Source organism: Meles meles, chromosome 17, assembly GCF_922984935.1.
Source record: "Meles meles chromosome 17, mMelMel3.1 paternal haplotype, whole genome shotgun sequence".
Lineage (NCBI taxonomy): Eukaryota > Metazoa > Chordata > Mammalia > Carnivora > Mustelidae > Meles > Meles meles.
The window spans coordinates 53234485-53257527 of record NC_060082.1 but is presented as its reverse complement, the minus strand read 5'-3'; the positions used below and the strand labels follow the sequence as shown (position 1 = coordinate 53257527).

General features: G+C 39.1%; 1 protein-coding gene across 2 annotated transcripts in view; it reads left to right on the top strand.

The window, feature by feature from the left end:
* TOR1AIP1 (torsin 1A interacting protein 1) overlaps positions 1 to 2904 on the top strand; it is a 40782-nt gene extending 37878 nt beyond the window's left edge. For both annotated transcript variants that reach the window (XM_045982467.1, XM_045982466.1), the window contains one exon: positions 484 to 2904. In XM_045982467.1, coding sequence (XP_045838423.1) covers positions 484 to 1268 — 785 coding nt within the window. In that variant the 3' untranslated portion in view covers positions 1269 to 2904. The remainder of the gene's footprint in view (positions 1 to 483) is intronic.
* The last annotated feature ends 20139 nt before the right edge of the window (positions 2905 to 23043 follow it).

The following is a 23043-nucleotide window of genomic DNA, read 5'->3' as shown; positions in this document are numbered from 1 at the left end:
TCTCTGTCAAATAAATAAAATCTTTTTTAAAAAAAGAAAGTAAAATTACTAGCTCCATTCTTTAAATTCCTTCCTCTTTTATCTTATGTTTATGAAGAGTAACACTGATTTTTTTTTTCCCCTTTTATTTTTTCAGCGTAACAGTATTCATTCTTTTTGCACAACACCCAGTGCTCCATGCAAAACGTGCCCTCCCCATCACCCACCACCTGTTCCCCCAACCTCCCACCCCTGACCCTTCAAAACCCTCAGGTTGTTTTTCAGAGTCCATAGTCTCTTATGGTTCGCCTCCCCTCCCCAATGTCCATAGCCCGCTCCCCCTCTCCCAATCCCACCTCCCCCCAGCAACCCCCAGTTTGTTTTGTGAGATTAAGAGTCATTTATGGTTTGTCTCCCTCCACTGATTTTAAGTCACTTGTCCTTGAATCTAAGAAAATGGTATTTGAATCTGTCATTTTTTTTTTTTTTTCCTGTCCTGAGCAGAAGTGACTGGACAACCCAAAAGTGCATCTTATAGCAAGATGTGGTGGTGGCTACTTGTTCTGATCGTTTCTTTGGCTCTTGGGAGTTACTTGTTCCCTCATAGTCCTGAGGCAGAAACCACTGCTGTTCAAGAGTTCCAGAACCAGATGAAACAACTTATGAATAAGTATCAAGGTCAAGATGAGAAGCTGTGGAAGAGGAGCCTTACATTCCTGGAGAAACATCTGAACAGCTCCCAGCCCCGGCCTCAGCCTGCTATCTTGCTGCTCACTGCTGCTCGGGATGCTGAAGAAGCACTCAGATGTCTGAGCGAACAAATTGCCGATGCCTACTCTTCTTTCCGGAGTGTCCGTGCCATCCGGATTGATGGGGCGGGCAAAGCTACTCAGGACAGTGATACTGTCAAACAAGAGGTAGATTGGGAACTGAGCAATGGATTCCAGAATGGCCAGAATGCTGCTGTGGTACACCGCTTTGAGTCACTGCCTGCAGGCTCCACTTTGATCTTCTATAAATATTGTGACCATGAAAATGCAGCCTTCAAAGATGTAGCCTTAGTCCTGACTGTCTTGTTGGAGGAAGAGACTCTGGGAACCAGTCTAGGCCTAAAGGAAATTGAAGAAAAAGTGAGAGATTTCCTCAAAGTCAAGTTCACCAACTCTGAGACACCCAACTCCTACAAACATATGGACCCAGACAAATTGAGCGGGCTCTGGAGCCGTATTTCTCACTTGGTCCTGCCTGTCCAACCTGAAAATGCCCTGAAAAGCGGCATCTGCTTATAAGTGTGAGAGAAGACAAATCATGTCTCAAGTTCTGAGAATTTTTCAGACTTTCTAGCTAGAGACGGGATTCAGAGCTCTTTTTGAAGGAACTGGTTTCTTCTTAAAGGAAGTTAAGTTCTTATGTAAACATGGAACATCTAAATCATTTATTCAACCTAATTATCTGTTACCTGAGAGAATTATTTCTCTGTTTCCATTGAGATCCGTGTTAACGATCTCTGAGGACTATAAATCATATGGGATCCCAGAGAGGATCTGTTTAGGTTCAGGATTGAAACATTATTGCTATGGTATGACCAGATCAGGTTGGGGGGGATCGGGGTCCTTCCTAGGAATCCTTTCAATTTTTTAAGTTAGATTTTTCACAGAGTTTGCTATTAGTAAGGCAGCTCTCTAAATGCAACTGTGGGTTTTCCCATTTTGTTCTCTTTTACATCATTAGGTGTGAGTTCCTTAGTCAGCTTCCCCTTGTAGGAACGAGAGTAATGAAAGGTCACCAGAGTGTGTTTTGGGATTTTTTTTTTCTTTGTTATTGGAGGGCGGGAGAAGGAGACAAGGCAAAAGAGAAATTGTGGAATGAGGAAGGAAAGGGGGGGAAGAGCTTCAAGATGAAATTTAAAATAAGCCGCTGAGACCTAGGTGTCTCAGACATAGCCATGTGAACTCCATTCTCAGTGAATTCTGTTGGGGTTTATTTTTCACATATCCTTTTCTTCCTTTAAGAAATTTTTGGTCCTCCAAAGGATTTTGAAGCATGTATATTATAAGGTTTAGCATATTTGTTCATTTGACTCTGAAGGGTGTAGTCAATTCAGAGCAGTTTGTTTTGGACATATCCTGAAGCCTTTGTTTTGAACTCAGAAATGCAGTTGCAGGAATTGGTAGACCATTGGTCTGCCAGCTTTCCTAGACTGCCGAAGAAGGACTTGATTCTCTGTGTACAGTCCTAAGTCCTTTAATGACATTCTTACGACAAATGTAAAGTTTTACTGTGCACGTGATAAATTTTATTAAGAGTGCCTCAAGCCAAAAAGAAAGTAAACTTGGCCATATGTGAAGAATGTTGAAATGTACTACTGTGCATTCCTGCGCTACTGTTGCATTTCAGGTGTCACTTAGTGTCTGTAACTGAGCTTTCTCAAAATCTGTCGACCGCTCTGCTTTTCTTAAAATCTTAAGATTCCGGATCCACCATGGTTTTGTTTAATTTTTTATTGTCTACAAAACTTAAAATGAAAATACTGTTTTTAGAATACTAGAGGCAGTCACTGACTTAACCATTTACCTGTTGAGAATCCCATGCCTGGTAGTGGGGTGTGGTCTGGTTTCCTCCAGCTAGGACAACCGGTATTCCTAAATTTGTACCCTTTATTGAACTTTGCTCCTGACTGTCAGAAGTCAGGCCATCCGATTTATAGAGGATTCTAAAACAAGAGTTTTTGAAAAGGCTTATTTTATACACATATATTATATGGAGAAACAAATGTTTTTATTAAATATTTCGCTGACCAAAATAATTTTAAAGGAATTAATGTTACTTATATCTTTCAGGAAAAAAGTAATTGTAGCAGCTGATCTGTAAATGACTTTAGAAGCTATTTTAGTAATTTAAATAAATTTACTTTCTTGGTTTGTACTCTATGTCTTGTAAACTTAATGATTCATAAACTTTTGGGTTTTTTGTCAGTTAATCCAAGAGCTTTCTTTACACTTGAACAATTTTAGTAACTTCCGCTAACAGAAACAAAGGCCAAAGAACTGGAGCCAGTCCCAAGTGTATTGGTTAAAGATGTAATCACCGTGGTTTTCTGTTTCATGCAGGTATTTGAAGTATCACTATGTTGGAATTAATTTAGGTTTTCCTGGCTTGGCAAAAGTATCTACAGCAGTGTTGCTCAAATTTTTCCTTCTTACCTTGATAAAGAGCCTTATTAGATACTGTTTTTTCTAATTGTTTACCCCCTGGAAATTCTAATACCACACATATATGCTGTATCTGTTCATGGACTACTTATTTTTGCCCTTTATACATAAGAAGAGTAACATTTTTTGCCCTCCAAGAACCAGTATTTGTCCCCGCTGAGAATGTAAGCTCAAGAACACTTGTATTTGATTTAATGTATGTATGTATGTGTGTATTTATCTATTCATTACATAGACTCCATGCCCAGCACGGAGCCCAATGTCAGGCTTGAACTTACAATCCTGAGATCCAGACCTGAGCTGAGATCAAGAGTCAGATGCCACCGGGGCATCCCGAGAACATCTGTATTTTTGATGCTGCCTGAAATGTTCTATTTTGTTATTACCCTTTTGGGAGAGAAAATTTAGTAAGTCATCAGCTTGAAAATAGGAGCTAGGGTTTCTAGCAATTAAGCACATTGTGACTTTGGGTGGCAACACTGGCCCAGGGAAAACCACATCGTACTGGTCTTAGAGATTTCTAGAAATTAATTTGCTTCTCTTCCTTTAATGATTTTCTTATCTTTAGGGAATTTTTCTAGATCTCCAGTTCTCAAAACAAAGGTAGGAAGTAAACTTGATTTTTATTCTCTGAAGAGAACTGTAACTTCTTTGCATAGTTCATGCCCTTAGTTAATACCTAAAGACACAAAATCCAGTTTCCCTTTGATCTTAGGTCTTTGGAAAGTGTCCTTTATGTTGGCAATGTAAGGAAGCATTTCTAGTGGTTGGATGATGGACTCTATCAAGGTCAGAGAGTAAAATCTTACAATATGAGGATTCCAATGGCATTATCCACCTGGGAAGAAGATGTGAGTCCTGAGTTGGAAAACAAGCCAAGAAGGTTGTCATCGACTAAAAGGAAGCTCCTGCCTTGAATATCTTTCTCTCTTTGGCCTGGATTCAGAGAAGTCCTGACATGCTTGCAGCCTCTTGGGGATTGTAGGGAAGAGAGCCTGTCACCTGAGCACATATAGGCAGAAACCCTTCACCATTAGCATATTGTACACTTGTCTTTTGCCCATTCCTAGACACGTCTGGAATATTTCCTCCTCTCTTGCCCTCTCCCTTTCCCCAATATATGCTTTGCTAATTCTTATTGGTTCGTTCTTCGGGCTCAGTTTAAGACTGCTCAGATATTCGTTGAATAAAAATTGCACATCCTACCTGATTAGCTGAAATAGGTTAAGTTGCATCTTAGTACTTCACCTGCTTTTTTTCTGTTATTCCTGAGCCTTTTTCTAAAGCTATAGAACTATTTCGCGGGGCACCTGGGTGGCTCAGTGGATTAAGTGTCTGCCTTCAGCTCAGGTCATGATCCCAGAGTCCTGGGATAGAGCCTGGCGTCAGGCTTCATGCTCAGTGAGGAGCCTGCTTCTCCCTACTTGCTGCTGCTCCTGCTTGTGCTTGCTCTCTGCCTTTTCTCTGTGTGTGTGTGTCAAATAAATAAAATCTTAAAAAAAAAAAAAAAAAAGAGGTAAAGCTATATAACTACTCCAGCCTCATTTCAGTAGTGCTATGAGTAATTTAAGGAAGAGGACTGATGCCATGAGATACTTTTCTGGTGGAAGCAAGGATTATTAGTGAGGGGTCTCCAAGGGGAAGGTGAATGGTAAGAGACAAAACTGAAAGGCCATGAGGTCTTTATGCTGAGATTCGAAATTTGAGTTTCCTTTAAAAAGCACGTTTTCCTTACATCTTATATTGCCTAAGAGGGTAGTATAGTACGAATAAGGGATGGCTATAGATGTGGAGAGAAGAAGAATAAGAAAAAATATTAAGGTAGAAATGACAAGGTATGGTTAATTGAATGTTAGAGAAAATACCTCATAGAGGACTTTTCAAAGTGCTCTACTACCAAAAATACCTCTTCAATCAATTTAGCCCCTATATCTTCTTTCCCCCAAATACTGAGCACACAGTGGTAAACTAAACACTTATCTCTGCATGTCTTTGTTGACTTGCAGCAGTTTGAAGTAGAGATAGACACGTATTTAGTCAGGAATTGTTTGATTGTAAAATACCCTGTCTAACCAGAAGAGAAGAGGAGGGTGTTGTAAGAATGCGTTTCAGCCTCCAAGACTTCAGAGACTGGTAATGAGAGGACGGTTGATGGACAGCTCAGCTGCCATTTCCTCTGCCTCTCCACTTCCTGCTTGCTTCACCTTAGTAACCCCGCCTTTGTGATTTAACTACATCAAGAGGGTGAACTTGATTGGCTCAATCCAGTGTATGGATGATCCCCCAAAAGAATATATAATGAAACATAGCTGCCTAGGTCACTCCTTTAACAGGGACCGTGAGGTGGAAATGGGGAATGGCATTCTCCTGAAGTCAGGCCACCAAGTGGGCAGATAGGGTTAAGGCATGACTAAAAACATCCTCAAATCTATGAAGACCTTTATAAAACATCATGCTGGTTATTTCATTTTCACTTTAAAAAAATGAGATAAAAGGTGATGGGAACACTATTAAATTTTAAAATCTGGGTCTTGATCATGGCTCTGTCTAGATGAATCTGACCTAAGCAAGTCATTTATGTGGCTCTGCTACTAAAGTGTGCTGGGTTCTTCCTATTGCTTCTGCGTTCATGCTGAAAAAAGAACAGTTACCAAAACTTCAGGTGCTATCTTAATATGTAATAGCTGCTATTTGTTATAAGTCCCTCAAAAGAACACTGAGCTTTCTTTAGTTTTCAGACTGTGTCTTGGGCAAGTGTGGTTTTGGGAGACTATGTACCGGATTCAAATCTGATTTTTTTTTAAATTTTATTTATTTGTTTGACAGAGAGATCACAAGTAGGTAGAGAGGCAGACAGAGAGAGAGGAAAAGAAGCAGGCTCTCTGCTGGGCACAGAGCCCGATGTGGGGCTCGATCCCAGGACCCTGGGATCATGACCTGAGCCAAAGGCAGAGGCTTTAACCCACTGAGCCACCCAGGTGCCCCTCAAATCTGATTTTTTAAGTTTCTCCCGCCAACCCCAGTTTTAGAGAGTACCATTCTTGGGCTAAACTTGAGAATCTTCTCCATGCTGTACAGCCCCTTACAGAGAACATTCACTCAGTAGTTACTCTTGATAGACAATTTTTTAAAAATCTCTCAGTCTCTCATAGTTTAAGTGGAATTCTCTCATTTCGTCTACCATATAGATGGAAAAGATCTTCATAAAGGGCTTCATATTTGAATATGTATCAAGTTGTCTGTTACCCTTTCTTATTTTCAATTATTTACTAAGTGTTTATCAAAGCTTCAAGCACTGTTTCAAGTGTTTCACATGTATTAACGGGTTCAAGTCTCATGATAGCTCCATGAGGTAGTAGTTATCACAATTTAATAGACAGGAAGCTGAAACACAGAAAAGTAAAATGACACTCAAGAATACCCATGAAGGGGCGCCTGGGTGGCTCAGTGGGTTAAACCTCCGCCTTCGGCTCAGGTCAATATCCCAGGGTACTGTGATAGAGCACTGCATCAGGGTCTCTGCTCAGCAGGGAGCCTGCTTCCCCCCTCTCTCTCTCTGCCTGCCTCTCTGCCTGCTTGTGATCTCTGTCTGTCAAATAAATAAATAAAATCTTTAAAAAAAAATACCCATGAAAAAAGTGGTGAAGCAGAAATGTGAATTTAAACAATTTTGAATTTAGGCAGTCTGGCTTTAAAACATCTCTTGTCAACCACGGTGTACATAGTCTCAAAAACCCCCCAATACGGTATTTCTCCCCAATCTATTCACTCTATACAGGTTGGAGTATTTTTCCATTTTGAAGGTTCTTACTTGTGGCTCTCCTTTAAACCCCTGTCTTTCTTTCCTTCTTGTCCAGCTTTGTAGAATCCAATATTGTCCAAACTAGGAGTCTAAAGAATTTTGCATAGAAGAATTTGACTCATCCTTGCTTATACCAGCATCCTGCTTCTGGAACTCAAGGCCAGCAGTGTGGACTCACAGTTGGTCCGTTTTGAAATACCTGTATGCAACCTAGGTGTTAGCTGTCCCTACATACCAATTTTAGTATATGTGCTGCCGAAGCGAGCACTGTCCCTACATACCACACGGCCTCTGTCTTTGTCCTCACAGTCTTGATGCAAAATGGCACATCTTTGAATTGCTGAAGAAGGGTCTATTTGCATCAGAGACATTGGTAATTGCACTGGAACGGAGGGGAATTTTTGACTAAGAGCACACCCCCCTACAGTCTGGAGTCTGGAGTCGGACTGCCTGAGTCCAAATCCAAACTCTACACCTTCCTTACTCAATGACATTGGCAAATTACTTAACTTCTCTCTGACTCAGTCTTCTCATCTGTAAAATGGGGAAAATAACATAAATACTGTCTCTCAGTGTTGTGAGGATTAAGTCAGTTGATCTATGCAGACCACTTAGAAAGTCCCAAGAACAACAAAGGGTACTATGTTAACCACTTTTGTTCACTTAAATTCTTACTATTAATTCTCCTCTCTTCCGTGTGACATCAGCGGGCTGGCTTCTATTTCCACCCTCTTAAGCAACCCTTATTATGCAGAATAGTTGGGCTTTTTCCCAGTTTACACCTCCATTACAAACCCACATCACAGTTCCTTAATGGTCTCCTAGTTAACCAGAATCCAGATTTTTAGGGAAGGTGGTTTTATATTTATTATTTATTTATTATATATATTATTATTTATTTTAATTTTTATTTTAAATTAATAATTACAATGATTATTAAGCATCTATTTCTTAAATTATTAGATACTTGTTAAAATAATTAATAAAATTTACTTTATTTTTTATTTTTAATTATTTTTAAATTTATTTTACATATATTTAATGTCATTATGAAGAATGAGAAAGCTTCCTGTCACACGTAAGAGACTTCTCCCATCTTTTCATGGCTTATTCAGCTTCACTATCCTTAAAGACTTCACTTTTATTCAAGCGATTGTAATTGGTTGAGATTCTTTTCCAAGTGCAGCTTAGAGTATCCTGTGTTGTAAAGATGTAGCACCTAGATCGCCTTCAAGAAAGACTGTTGCACCCAGGGCTGGGCATACAGTCAGTGAACAGCCTTCCCTGGCAGCCACTTCCTGGATTACTTCAGCAGGGCGGAGTCATTTTGCCCAAGGTCATGCCAGCTTAGGGAGAGAATGGTATTCATCCAGTGACTGAGAAAGGGAGTATAAAGTCTCAAGCTTCTAAGCCCAACACAGTGCAGTTTGGATGAACCATCTTCACTCCAGAGTTTTCCCATGGAGTTAGCTGAGGCTATGGGACCTGTATTATAGTGTGATGCCCCCCTCAACCCTGTCCTGCTTCCTTCGCCTCCTCTCCATAGGTGTTCATACCAAGGATTTCCTAGTAAACATACAGCACACTAAATTCTGTCTGAGTCTGCTTCTCAGAGACCCCAACCTGTGCCACACTCTCAACTTAGTGTATAGATGGAGTGAATGACAGCTAACGTTTTTGACCACTTGTGCCAAGCACCATGACAGCACCATATAACGGTATCTCATTTAGTTTTCATAGTCTTTCGAAGTACATACTATCTCCTTGTTATAGATGAGAAAACAAAGACACTCCTATCTACTGGAGATAGAATTTGAACTCAGACTATCTGACTCCAGAACCTGCATTCTTAACCATCATACTATCTATGATAAGTATGTAGTAATCTTAAAAATTAACCAACATAGGGCTCGAAACTGCAACCCCGAGAACAAGAGTCACATGCTCTACTGACTGAGCCAGGCAGGTGCCCCCATAATCTCTACTTTTTAAGTGAAATGTTAAACCACATCTTACAAACCATAAACATAAAATGGATATAAGTTAGGGAAATGTAGTGCCTGACTTACAGACTCACTTCATTATCTGGTGAAATTTACACCTCTCTAGAGAGAAAAACTGGCAGAGAGGTTTGAAGCTCTGTTAGAAAAGAATACCTTTCTAATAACAAAAGCAGGCTGCAGTTCTGATTTCCTAACCTGAATGTACATGGAACTAGAGATTTAAAATCTTTCCCAACGCCAATGTAACAAACTGGCAAAGGTTCTAATATCTGAAAATACTGTAAAGCCCAAAGTATTTTGTTCGATGCCTTCTCTGAGTCTTTATCTCAAGCAGTTCATTCTCTGTCCATTGTAAAACAGATGATTCAAACTGTGGTTGTGTAGTGTAATACTCGCTCTTTGAAATAAAACATCTTCATGGGCAGGTTTGAAATGAAATCTTTCTCGTTGGAAATTGTCCCAAAGAATTAGATATTCTGTCACTAGCTGGTAGGTTCCAAAGACCAAAGGTTTGCTCCTTTGAAATATTTGTGTTAGCCTTGGACACGCAAAATGACAGACACAGAGGAGACGAAGTGTTTTTCTGTTCAGGAAATGCAGCCAACTTTCTATCTCTGACTTCACCTCTAAATACTAATTGTTACCGAGTCAGCAGCTCTACGTTTTGAGTCATGTGGTTTTTCTTGAAGTAACTATTGACCTTTGCCATTTTTCCCCGAGAAGAACTATGTATATTAGATGATTGGACTATAGGTTAAGCTCAGATTTAGTTCTAAGCAACTAGTCTTTTGCCTTTATATCAAGTTATCTCATTTCTCCAGGAAAGTGGCAAAAACATCAAAATTTACAGCAGTCTCAACATCTGCCTTAAATCTTTCAAGATGTGTTCAGGGAGGAATATAAGTATATATGCGCATCCTAAAAATTACCTTTAAATAACAAACAAGTGGGATGGTCGGATAAGGTCAGTGTAAGTCACATAGCTGTAGTTGTCTCCCATAATTAGAAAGTTGTTCAATGTTCTATATTTGTTTCAAATCTTAAACATAATCATAGGAGTTAAAACAAACAAACAAATCCCAAACCAAACAAATTAAAGCATGGTCTCATGGCTTCTTCAAACCATCAACTCTCCTCAAAACAATGCAAACAGCAGGGTGCCTGGGTGGCTCAGTGGGTTGAGCCCCTGACTTTGGTTCAGGTCAGGGTCTCAGGGTCCTGGGATTCAGCCTTAAGTCTGGCTCTCTGCTCAGCAGGGAGCCTGCTTCCCCCTCTCTCTCTGCCTGCTGCTCTGCCTACTTGTGATCTCTCTCTCTCTCTGTCAAATAAATAAATTTTTAAAAAAGTCTTTAAAAAAATACAAAAAGCACAATGAAGTCAAAATACCTAAAGAGTATAATCAGAAATGTGTAAAGCCAGAAAGAAGCTGAATAGGAGAAGTTTAGGATTAAGGTCCTGGAATAATCAGCAAGCCTGGTAGAGTCCATTTTTCAGACAGTATGAGGTCATGCTTAAGATAGTGAAATACTTGTGGCGCCTTTCATCTGAGGTTCTCCAAGTGCTTTGCTGACATTATCTAATAGCAAATATTATTACCCCCATTTTATAGGTGGAGAAATTAAGATACCAAGAGATTAAATAACTTACTTAAGTATGTACAATGAGTTGGTGATGGAACCAGAAATTTATTTCAGGAATCTAATCTACTTTTCTGTCCCTATCACTAGGTCAGCTTTCCAGATCCAAAAGACATTTATTGGTATAAATTTGTATTAAATTTACTTTTAAAACTGATAATATCTTCTGTAAACAATTAAATGAAAATGCTTTTGTTGGAAGTCATGGTTGCTTTCCATGGGAGAAATTTAAGAGGTGATTCAAAAATAAATTATCCCAGATTCAAAAAAGTATCCACATTAGGTTTACGTTATTTCGTAGAACCTATGTTAGGTATCTAATATAGAACCATATGAAATTATGTCAGTTAGTGTCTGTTAGGGTCCATGAAATAAAGCTTTGCTTGACTTCCACTTTGCATCAGTCTTGTTCCTGTGATCATGGACCCTAACGCCGCTCCCAACAACAATCACCCAACAACTACCCCAACAACTACTACTACTACTACCCCAACGGCTACCCCAAAGGCTACCCCAATGGCTACTCCTCCTCCTCCTACTACTCCCCCCACCCCCACCTCCAGCCTCACAGACTAACCCTTATAGAGGTGGTTGAGCCCGGCCCACACACAGGTGGCCAATGAGATTGCAACACACCACAGTAAATATATGCGCACCCCACTGATTGGATGTCTCCATCCGGCCTGGCCCGCCCCTATATCCAGGGTTTGCAAGTATGTTCCTCTGGCTAACCAGGCCCTCATACAGGCCCTCACAGTGTTCAATGTCCTAATGGTTATTCTGTGTGTGTGTGTTTTACATTATTTTCGGTGAGGTGGGCATGAACAGGAAAAGTTAAGGGATTATTCTACACTTTTTACTCCCACTCAGCTCAGAACTGTCCCTGAAAATTCTGTAATTTCTATGGGAACAAATTATGAGGGGAGAGGATGGTTCTTGTTTGTCATCCTTTCAAGAATGTTACTTTGACTTTGGTCCTAATCTCTAAACTCCCTTAGATTTTTTTATAGTCTGCTTCATGAACACAAACTTGTCAGAGTTGGCATTACTACTTCTGACAAAAATCACAAACACAGGGGTGCCTGGGTGACTCAGTTGGTTAAGCAACTATCTCTTGGTTTTGGCGGAAGTCATGATCTTAGGGTAGTGTGATCAAGGCCCATGTCAGGCTCTTCTGCCCTCTGCCCTTCCCGCTTGTGCTCTCTCTCTCTAAAATAAATAAACAAACAAATCTTTTTTTAAAAAATCAAAAATATAAATCGTTACATTTATATATACTAATATCAAATGCTTGTGCTAAAAGTAAACTAATCACAGGACAAAAATAAAGTTTGGTAATATTAACTGAGTGTGAACTCTAATTACATTTCAAAATGGAGAATTCATCAATTTCTCCTTCATTTTGGCCTGAGCTCAGGATTAAGGTTACTGATGGGCGATCGGGCTAATTTAGAGCAGAGAGGTGCATATAAACATCCGCAGATATAGACATACTTTCTTTTATCACCTGTGTGGTATGGTTAAAAGGTTACCAGAGAGTTGGACAAAGAGAGAAAATCATGGGGGAGAGGGGCACAGGCAGAAGAAGAACCAGGCTCCCCGCTGAACAAGAGCCCAATGTGGGACTCGATCCCAGGACCCTGGCAGTAGGCTCTGAGCCAAAGGCCGACGCTCAAACAACTGAGCTACCCAGGCATCACTTCAATTCCTTTTTCTAAAGAGGTTCCAACTTCTTAAAGCAGTCGCGCTGTGTATTGGAACAGGGACACCTTCTGGACTCAGAAAGATGGAGGTTTCACGTGTAGTTCTTCCACTTTTCAGCCAGCGACCAAAGGTAAGCCACATCATGGCTTCTGGCTTCAGCTTCCTCATTTGCGAGAGAGCGATTGTGATGATACTCCACAGGTTTTCGTGAGAATTAAGCAAGACAATGTGTGTGAATAACTAAGGTAACCAAACATTGTACAAGAGTTAGTTATATTTATATTTATATATGCTGTATAAAATTAGTTATATAAAATGCGCGTTTTAGTTATAACCACGTATATATGTAAAATAATTATCAGCCTGTGTTAGAACTGCATATATGTTTCCATAAAGTTTTCCATTCATGCTTAATCTATGTGATCCCTTGTATTTCCAAAACCAGCTCTCTCTTCCCCAGCGCCCTCACTCCTGCCTGTCAGTTTTTCTGTCTGGCAGCTCCAGCTGCTTTTGCCCCCTTATAACATTTTGTTCGGGCAGTAGAGTTTGTAACCAAATGCTCACAAGCCTTTATTTCTTGTTTCAACAGGCGGGGAGCACCCAATCCTGGGATTCCAGAAGGGTTTTTTACTGGCTGATAAGCCCCATTATAACCTGTGGGTCTTCTTCCACACTGGGCACCCAGCTGCCTTCTTCTATTTTTGGAAGGGCCACACAAAATCTCCTGTCAAGAGTTTAAAACTTTCCACAGCCTGTAACTAGGGTGGTTCACCCCTTGCAAAATATAACCTGGGTTGGTTATATGTAACCTTATTCTGACTTACATTCTTAAGCACTTTTTTTTTTAATTGCAGCTGTCTTGCTCTGCAATGTTCCACGGCATGTTTCATTTGTATTATGGGTCCATGAAGCAGCATCGAAACAGAGAGATGCTCTAAAAAGTGACGGTCTTCTCTTTAAGAGTGTTTTGAGAAAAAGGGGGTGCCTTTGTACAGTAAAGGGATTACCATGCCTTTTAGCTAAGCTATTTAAAAGAAATGCCAACAGGGAAAATACTAAAATCTTTTTAGTATTAGGCACTCAACATTAAATGAGACTAGTCTTTGAAGGTGCATGGAGGTAAAAATGGGAAAATAGAATTTTTAAAGCTTAAAAAATTTCAAAATCACCTGTTTCAGCAGTACTCTTGTTCTTAACAACCATAAAACTTAATTTGGGGAAAATAGGAAAGACTTGGGACTTAGATTTAGACATATTGGTTGTCTCATTCACAAATCTTATTGAGGAATCCAAACAAGATGAAAGCAAACCATAGTAACATAATGATCAAAAGTTAGCCTCACGGGGCGCATGGGTGGCTCAGTGGGTTAAAGCCTCTGCCTTCAGCTCAGGTCATGATCTCAGGGTCCTGGGATCGAGTCCCGCATCGGGCTCTCTGCTCAGCGGGGAGCCTGGTTCCCTTCCTCTCTCTCTGCCTGCCTCTCTGCCTACTTATGATCTCTGTCTGTCAAATAAATAAAATCTTAAAAAAAAAAAAGTCAGCCTCACTTAATCCAGACCCACTCCCCAACACCAGGCTATTATTTTTATGTACTATTATATACTTGTATGTAAATATGAGAGAATATGTCTAGAATTATTTTGATTTTTATTTACATAAAAGTTAGACTGCATGGTGAGTGCTGTGAAGTGTGTAAACCTGGCGATTCACAGACCTGTACCCCTGGGCTAATAATATATTACATGTTAATAAAAAAAAAGTTAGACTGCAGACATCACTTAAGCAAGTAGCATTTTTACACTCAACAACACTTTTATTAAAAAATGTGTTTAGGGATATACCACTGTTTCCAATGTCTCACAATTACTACAATAAATTAATCTATGATTTAAAGCCTGTATATTAAAAAAAAATTCAGCCTCGGATTTGTTCTAATCCTACGTTGCTTTTGACCTTATCAGAAATAGAAAAAGGAAGAAACTTACTAACCCCATTGCTCGGCTCTATCCCCCCACCATTTCAGTCCTCATTGTAAGGGAGGGATTAACCATCAAAAGTGAGGTGTGGATTTGAAGAAATTTTCCAGATAATTCAATCCCCCCAAAGCTACTCTGAACTGAACAACCAGATATTTAAGAAGTAGGCTTTGTTCTTTCTTAAATTTTTACCTAGTTCTCCTAGTCTACTTCATTGGTAGAGTGAATTTTTTTTACTTTTTCAATTTTTGTTTAGTTTTTTATAAACATATATTATTAGCTCCAGGGGTACAGGTCTGTGAATCGCCAGGTTTACACACTTCACAGCACTCACCATAGCACATACCCTCCCCAAGGTCCATAACCCCACCACCCTCTCCCTCACCCCTCTCCCCCGGCAACCCTCAGTTTGTTTTGTGACATTAAGAGTCTCTCATGGCTTGTCTCCCTCCCGAGCCCATCTTGTTTCATTTATTCTTCTCCTATCCCCCAAACCCCCCCCGTTGCATCTCCACCTCATATCAGGGAGATCATATGATAGTTGTCTTTCTCCGATTGACTTACTTCGCTAAGCATAATACCCTCTAGCTTCACCCATGTCATTGCAAATGGCAAGATTTCATTTCTTTTGATGGCTGCATAGTATTCCATTGTGTATATATACCACATCTTCTTTATCCATTCATCTGTCGATGGACATCTAGGTTCTTTCCATAGTTTGGCTATTGTAGACATTGCTGCTATAAACATTTGGGTGCACGTGCCCCTTCGGATCACTACGTTTGTATCTTTAGGGTAAATACCCAGTAGTGCAATTGCTGGGTCGTAGGGTAGCTCTATTTTCAACTTTTTGAGGAATCTCCATGCTATTTTCCAGAGTAGTTGCACCAGCTTGGTAGAATGAATTTATCCATTCGATCCATTCCGTGAGTTTTTCACTAACTGTTAGAACTAAAGGCACAGCATTCTGTTAAACAGGTTTTATTTATTTATGTTATTTTTTATTTTTTAAATTTCATACTGTTAAATTAGATTCAGGTGTACAATATACTTATTGAACAGTATACAGTTGGTGTCCAATACAGTTATTCAATGCTCACATCAAAGTAAATGTGCTCTTAATTCCCTTTGCCTCTTTCACTCATTCCCCACCCACCTTCCCTCTGGTAACCACCAGTTTCTTCTCTATAGCTAAGAGTCTGGTTTTTTGTTTTGTTTTTAATTTTAAAGAGAAAGAGAGGGAGAGAGCACACACAAGCAGGGGGAGGGGCAGAGGGGGACTCCCAAGCAGACTGCCCTGTGAGCACGGAACCCAATGTAGGCTCTGTCACTGGACCCCAACGTCATGACCCCAGCTGAAGTCACGGTTGGGATGCTTAACCCCCTGAGCCACCCAGGCACCCCAGTCTGGGTTTTTAAAACCAGTTTGTTTTATTTGTGATCACGAAGAAGGGGCATGCCCTTTGTGAAGGACATGTTTATCTTTTTCATGTTAACTTGACACAATACCAGATGTACTTCCCCAATTCTAGCTACCTTTACCAACCAGCATGAATGAATAGCTCAAAAACAGGGTGGGAGAAAGTGTAGATCCTACTGAGGATTTAACTGTCTGTCCTACAGTCCCAGTACATCTTTGAGCCATGTCCTATATCTCAAGAGAAAGATACGTACCCTAAAATCAGAATCCCTACTAACATTATTAGATCCATCCAGGTTAAATTCCTTGTTCTAGAATCACAGGACAAGTCAGTGTGAATAGAGGATGTGGAATCAGATCTAGGTTGGATCAACAATGCCCTGCTACTCAATATGAAAGATTCAAGCCCTTATAAGCCCTGCGGTATTCTTCCACAAAGATTTCATTCTCAACAACTCGTTTGTGTAAAGTCAATATTAGTTGTATTTATAGATTATTTCGAGTGTTTTTGTTTTTTTTTTGAGAGAGAGAGAGAACAGACGCTCACAGGAATGGGAAGGAGAGGCAGAGAGAAAGGGAAACTTCTTCTTCTTTTTTTTTTTTTTTTTTGTGGGGAGAGAGAATTTTAAGCAGGCTCCACACTCAGAACAGAGCCCAAGTGAGGCTTGATCTCAGAACCCTGAGATCATAACCTGAGCCAAAATCAAGAATCAGATGCTTAACCAACTGAGCCACTCAGTCACCCCTGGTGTGGAGTTTTAGGATCATTTTTAATGTTAGAAAACAAATTCCTAGACCACCTAAATATAAGTTTGTGCTTACTTAGGGTTGTTTGCTTCTATATTCATTGAAAATCTCTCTAATCTCTTTCTTAAGAGTGGTGTCTTGACTTTCCCAGATAAGGGTAAACCTTTTACCCTGGAGTAAAGCAGAACCAATCTGTTTTAATATTTATTTAAGAGGCTGTAAGTTAAGTAAGTGGAGTAAAGGGCTCTGTTTTAGTTTTACTAGACCTCATTTTGTTGGAATGTCTTTTCTTTAAAGTATGGCATTTTGCAATGGTCAGGTAACTTTTTACACCAAAGAATGAGATTCTGAGTCACAAATGAGCTCAAATCCCAAGTTCCTCTTTTTCAAACACTATTTGCTATCTATGTCATATTATCTATGACTATGAATGATTGGATCCTCAAAGAACTTTCAGGTACATTCCACATTACGTATTTCTGGCAGCAATGAGGCTTCATCAGGTGCCCTCTCACAGAATCTCAAAATCACAGGAAAATTTTGCTGAGCTGAGTCATGGTCTCAGGACAGACTGAATGGTATCAAGCATGAGAAACATATGTTGTTAAGCATACATGTATACCTACAGGTTTGTCCAGTAAAATATAGATTCTGCTGAGATGGTCTGGCGTGTTCTTACCACCAGCAAAGTTTTGCTGTGTTTTTCATTTAGGGCTATAAGGCTGATTAAACCAGTGGGTCAAAGCCCACTGCAAATCTTGTAATAATATCATAACTAATTCTTAGGTGACGTTTAGTCTGCACTGGTTTGGTTGTTTAAATATTAAAATATTTCTGCACTAAATGACATATCTGATAAAGGGTTAGTATCCAAAATATATAAAGAACTTATAAAACTCAACACTCAAAAAACAACCCAATTAAAAAATGGTCAGAAGACATGAATAGACATTTTTCCAAAGAAGACATCCGGATGGCCAACAGACACATAAAAAGATACTCAACATCACTCATCATTAAGGAAATACAAATTGAAAGTGTGATGAGATACCAGCCCCCACCTGTCAGAATGGCTAAAATCAACCACACAAGAAACAATGGGTGTTGGCGAAGATGTGGAGAAAGGGGAACTCTTCTGTGCTGTTGGTGGGAATGCAAACTGCAGGAGCCACTGTGGAAAACGGGGTGGAGGCTCCTCAAAAAGTTGAACTAGGACTACCCTACGATTCAGTAATTGCACTACTAGGTATTTACCCTAAGAATACAAAAAATACTAATTCAAAGGGATACATGCACCCCGAAGTTTATAGCAGCAGCGTCTATAATGGCCAAATTATGGAAAGAGCCCACATGTCCATTAAATGATGAATGGATAAAGAAGATGTGGTATAGACAAATAATGAAATATTACTCAGCCATAAAAAAGAATGAAATCTTGCCATTTACAACATGGATGGAGCTAGAGAATACTATGCTGAGTGAAATAAAGTCAGAGAAAGACAAATATCATATGATTTCACACGTACGTGGAATTGAAGAAACAAAGCAAATGATCATAGGGGAAAGCAGAGAGAGACGCAAGCCAAGAAATAGGGTCTTCACTATAGAGAACAAACTCATGGTTACCAGGGGAAGAGGTGAATGGGGGGATGGGTGAAACAGCTGATGGGGATTAAGGAGGGCACCTGTGATGAGCACTGGCTGTTGTACATAAGCCTTTGCTCGCGAAACTATACACCCGCAACTAATATTACACTGTAGGTTAACCACCTGGAATTTAAATAAAAACTAAAAAAAAAATAGTTCTGCACCAGTTGCTAAATAGCTGCTGTCCCTCAGCAAACTCACTCCCAAGATCTAACAACTAAGGCATTTATTCTGGCCAGAAAAGGAAGTCTGTAACCCTGGTCATTCTGACTGGCTTCCGATGTTACTGGTCATTGTAAAGTGTAGTGTCCCTCCTGCCTAAAATGAATGTGAAAATAAAAGTGAATGACCTAACCAGTGTGTGCCTGTGTGTGTGTGTGTGTGTTTGTGTGTGTGTAAAGAGAGAGACACAGAGACAAGTAGGTTGGATTAACAAAGCTCTGCTACTCATATATGAAAGTTTCTTTTCTGTTTTATCCCAAGGTTTTCATTCTCAGTAACTGGTTTATGTAAAAACAATGTTAATTTATTATAGATTATTTATATTTATATTAATTTATATTTTATATTTTATATTATATAAATACAAATATATATTTATATATGTTTATATAAATATATATAATATATAATTAATATATTTATATAAACATATAGATTATTTGGAATGAGAATTTTAAGATTTTTTTAAGTTAAACTTTTTAATATTTTTAAACTTAATATTAATATTAATATTTAAAAGTGTACATTTATGGTATAAGATAAGATATATCATGTATGATATATTTATGTTATATATTAAAATATATAAAATATCTGACATATTTATGGTTTACATATATCTTTTACTCTTCCAGTTTGGCTGTTCTTCTTATTCCCTACATGCATTTGAAAACTGTCATTTATTTATTATTATTTTTAAAGATTTTATTTATTTATTTGACAGAGAGAGAGACAGAGAGCACAAGCAGGGAGCATAACAGAGGGAGAGGGAGAAGCAGGCTCTCTGCTGAGCAGGGAGCTCAGTGCAGCGCTCGCTCCCAGAATCCTAGGATCATGACCTGAGCTGCAGGCAGACGCTTAACCACTGAGCTACACAGGTGCCCCTGATTCTCTTTTATTTTTATTTTTTTAAAGTTTTTTATTCATTTATTTGACAGACAGAACACAAGCAGGCAGAGAGGCAGACAGAGGGAGAGGGAGAAACAGGCTCACCGCAGAGCAGAGACCCTGATGTGGGCCTCGATCCCAGAACCCTGGGATCATGATCTGAGCTAAAGGCTTAACCAACTGAGCCACCCAGGCGCCTATTTTTATGTTTAAAATATAATATTTAATATTTTGGCTATACAAAAGCTAAGAAAGATAATAATACAAACATCCACACCTAGCCTGAGAAATAAAGCATTGCCATACTGTTTTAAGTGTCTCGTGTTCACCCCTTCCACATATTAATTCTCCTTCTGCTACCTCAGACGTAATTATATCCCTGAATTTACTCTTTTTTATTCTTGGGCATTTAAAAATATTTTGCTACATTTGTGTGGATTCCTAAATAGCATTTACCAATACTTGCATGTGTTTTTAACCTTTCTGGAAGAGGTTTCATACTGAGGATCTCCTTTTGTAATTTGCTTTTAAGTTTTAATTTTTATTTTTTTAAGGTTTGTTTTTAATTTATTAATTTGAGAGAGTGAGCGAGCGAAGAGAAGGAGGTAGTAGGGGCAGAGGCAGAAGCAGACTTCCTGCTGCGAAAGGAGCCCGAATCAGGGATCATGACCTGAGCCAAAGGCAGGTGCTTAATCGACTGGGGTACCCAGGTGGCCCTGTAATTTCCCTTTTAAAAACTCTATTTGTGAGATTTATTCTTTAACTTATTTTCATTGTATTTGGTGTTTCAGTGTTTAATTTTCCTCTGCTTGCTTACCAGTCTCTTACTGACAAGCATATTATTTTTTATTTTTTCTATTATAAACAATGCTGCCATAAAAATTCTTGTATTCGTCTCCTTGTGCACCTCGGTTTATTTATGTTAGTTACCTACTTAATACAAATCTGAGATGGGATAATGAGCTTGGGTCAGAATATAAATCAGTATACCAACTCTTGCATCAACAAAACCTTACCTCAAAAAAAGTGTCATCTCACCTTAAGAGTGTTTAGTGACACTTTTGATTAAAATACTTGGACAAGCTCTTCATTTTATTGTGGTCCAGTAACAATGAGTTTGAGAATGTGGACCACTTTTCAGTGAAATTGTTGGGTCATAGGCATATCTTCAACTTCACTGCAAACTGTTTTCCCAAATCATTATACCAATTTACACAGCTCTCAGAAGTGCATAAAAATTCCCATTGCTTTATGTCACTGCCAACATGTGGTATTATCAGACCTTTTAATTTTTGCCAATCTGGTGGGAGATGGTTGCTCACTGTGGTTATATTTTGTCTCTCCCTGATTGCTAGTGATTAGAACATCTTACCATTTAAATTTCGTGAAAATTATTTTTATTGGGATATAATTGATATAAACATTGTATTAGTTTTAGGGGTACAGCTTAAAGATTTGACGTATGAGTATATTTTTGTCTTTCTCTGTCTGATTTGCTTCACTTAGCATAAGGTCCCCAAGTTTTAACCATGTTGTGGCAAGTGATTGCCATTTCTAAAAATTGGTTTTTAGGGTATTTCTTTTTTAAAGATTTAATTTTTAAGAAATCTCTATCCCGACATGGGGCTTGAACTTACAACCCTGAGATCAAGAGTCACTTGCTCCACTGACTGAATCAGCCAGGTGTCCCAGTTTGGTTTTTTTTTAATCATTGAACTTTTCTGAACTGTTGCTACTGATCTTCAATTATTTTGTGTATTTGCTAAGATTTTTTATTCAATTTTCCAAAGGTGGACCATGTTGCCTTATTCCTTTTTATTTACTATTATTATTGTTATTATTATTTTTTTTGGTGGTGGTATTTTTATATTTATTTATTTATTTATTTTTATTTTATTTCAAACCCAGTATAGTTAACATAGTGTCGTATTAGTTCCAGGTGTACAATGTAGTGATTCAATAATTCTATACATTACTCAGTGCTCATCATGATAAATGGACTCTTAATTCCCTTCACCTATTTCACCCATTCCCCTTACCCACCTCCCCTCTGGTAACCATCTATTTGCTCTCTATAGCTGAGGGTTTGTTTTTTTGGTTTGTCTCTCTTTTTTTCTCTTTGTTCGTTTGTTTCTTAAATTCCACAGTGAGTGAAATCATATGGTATTTATCTTTCTCTGACTTATTTCACTTAGCACTAAACTCTCTAGATCCATCCATGTTGTTGCAAATGATAGGATTTCAATCTTTTTTTATGGCTGAATAATACTGCACTGTATGTAAACCACATCTTCTTATCCATATATCAGTGGATAAGAAGATGTGGATAGGAATTGGATAAGCAGATCACACTTGGGCTTCTTCCATATTTTGGCTCCTGAATGTAATTCTGCAATAAACGTAGGGGTGTATATGTCTTTTCAAATTAGTTTTTTGTATTCTTTGAGTAAATACCCAGAAGTAGAATTACTAGATCACATGATCATTCTATTTTTCATTCGTTACTCTTTTCCACAGTGCCTATACCAGTTTCCTTAGGGCTTTTTAAATCTCCTTCTCCTTCTCTTCCTTTCCCCCTTTCTGATCCTTCCAGTCTTGCCTGTGGAATGTTGTTATTGATGCTCCTGTGACTGCCCCTCCTCCAGCTGGCCACTCCCAATGTCCCTTCATCTTCGGCCCCCAGACAAATACTCTTCTTTCTCTGGGTTCCACTCACCCTGGCAGGCCACCCTTCTAGGACAACTCCTTCAATTTTAACTTCTTTTTTTTATTTTTAAGGAAAATACCTAATCTTTATTTTTAAATTCTTTTTTTTTAAGATTTTATTTATTTATTTGACAGACAGAGATCATAAGTAGGCAGAGAGAGAGAGGAAGGGAAGCAGGCTCCCCGTCGAGCAGAGAGCCCGATGCGGGGCTCGATCCCAGGACCCTGAGATCATGACCTGAGCTGAAGGCAGAGGCTTTAAACCACTGAACCACCCAGGCGCCCCTTAAATTCTTTTTTTTTTAAGATTTTATTTATTTGACACAGAGATCACAAGTAGACGGGGGGGGGGGGGGGAGGAAGAGGCTCCCCGCTAAGCAGAGAGCCCAATGTGGGTTCGATCCCAGGACCCTGAGACCACGACCTGAGCTGAAAGCAGAGACCCAACCCTCTGAGCCACCCAGGCGCCCCTTATATTCTTATTTTTGAATGGTTAGTATTTTCACATGCTTCAAAATTCTTAAAGTATTAAAAAGTACAACTGATAAGTCTCTCTCTTACTCGCGGTCATCAGTTTCCTTCCACATAGCTAATATTAGCAATGTCTTCTCCATTTATGTAGAGATAACTTATACATGTACAGGCCAATATTGTAGATCTCTCCACCTTTTCTTAAACTCAAACAGTAGGGCACTATTTACATGGGTTCTGACTTCAGGTTCAGTTATCTGCCTCCTCTTTTGGAGCAGGAATACTTAACTTGGTGGGTACCATTCTCTACTTGGCTGCTGAGGTTCCTGTACCTTTTTCAAGCTGAATCCAGCCTCTGGTTTCTCTGGCTTCCAGATTCTGGTGCACACATCAAGCTTTGCACGTCTCTTCAAAGCCCTTCTCATTAGTTTGAGGTAAAGAAGCAGCTAACTCTGCACCCCTCTGCCTATTCTCCCCAAAAATCCTCCCCTCAAATTGAGTGAGTCTATAATCTCTCAAGTCTTTCATATCACTGACCAGGCTGAAGGGTCTTGAGAGAGGGGCCAAGAATTGCATAACGGTGACATAGTACTTCTTTGCAAATTTGCCACTTGGATGTCTGTCTCAT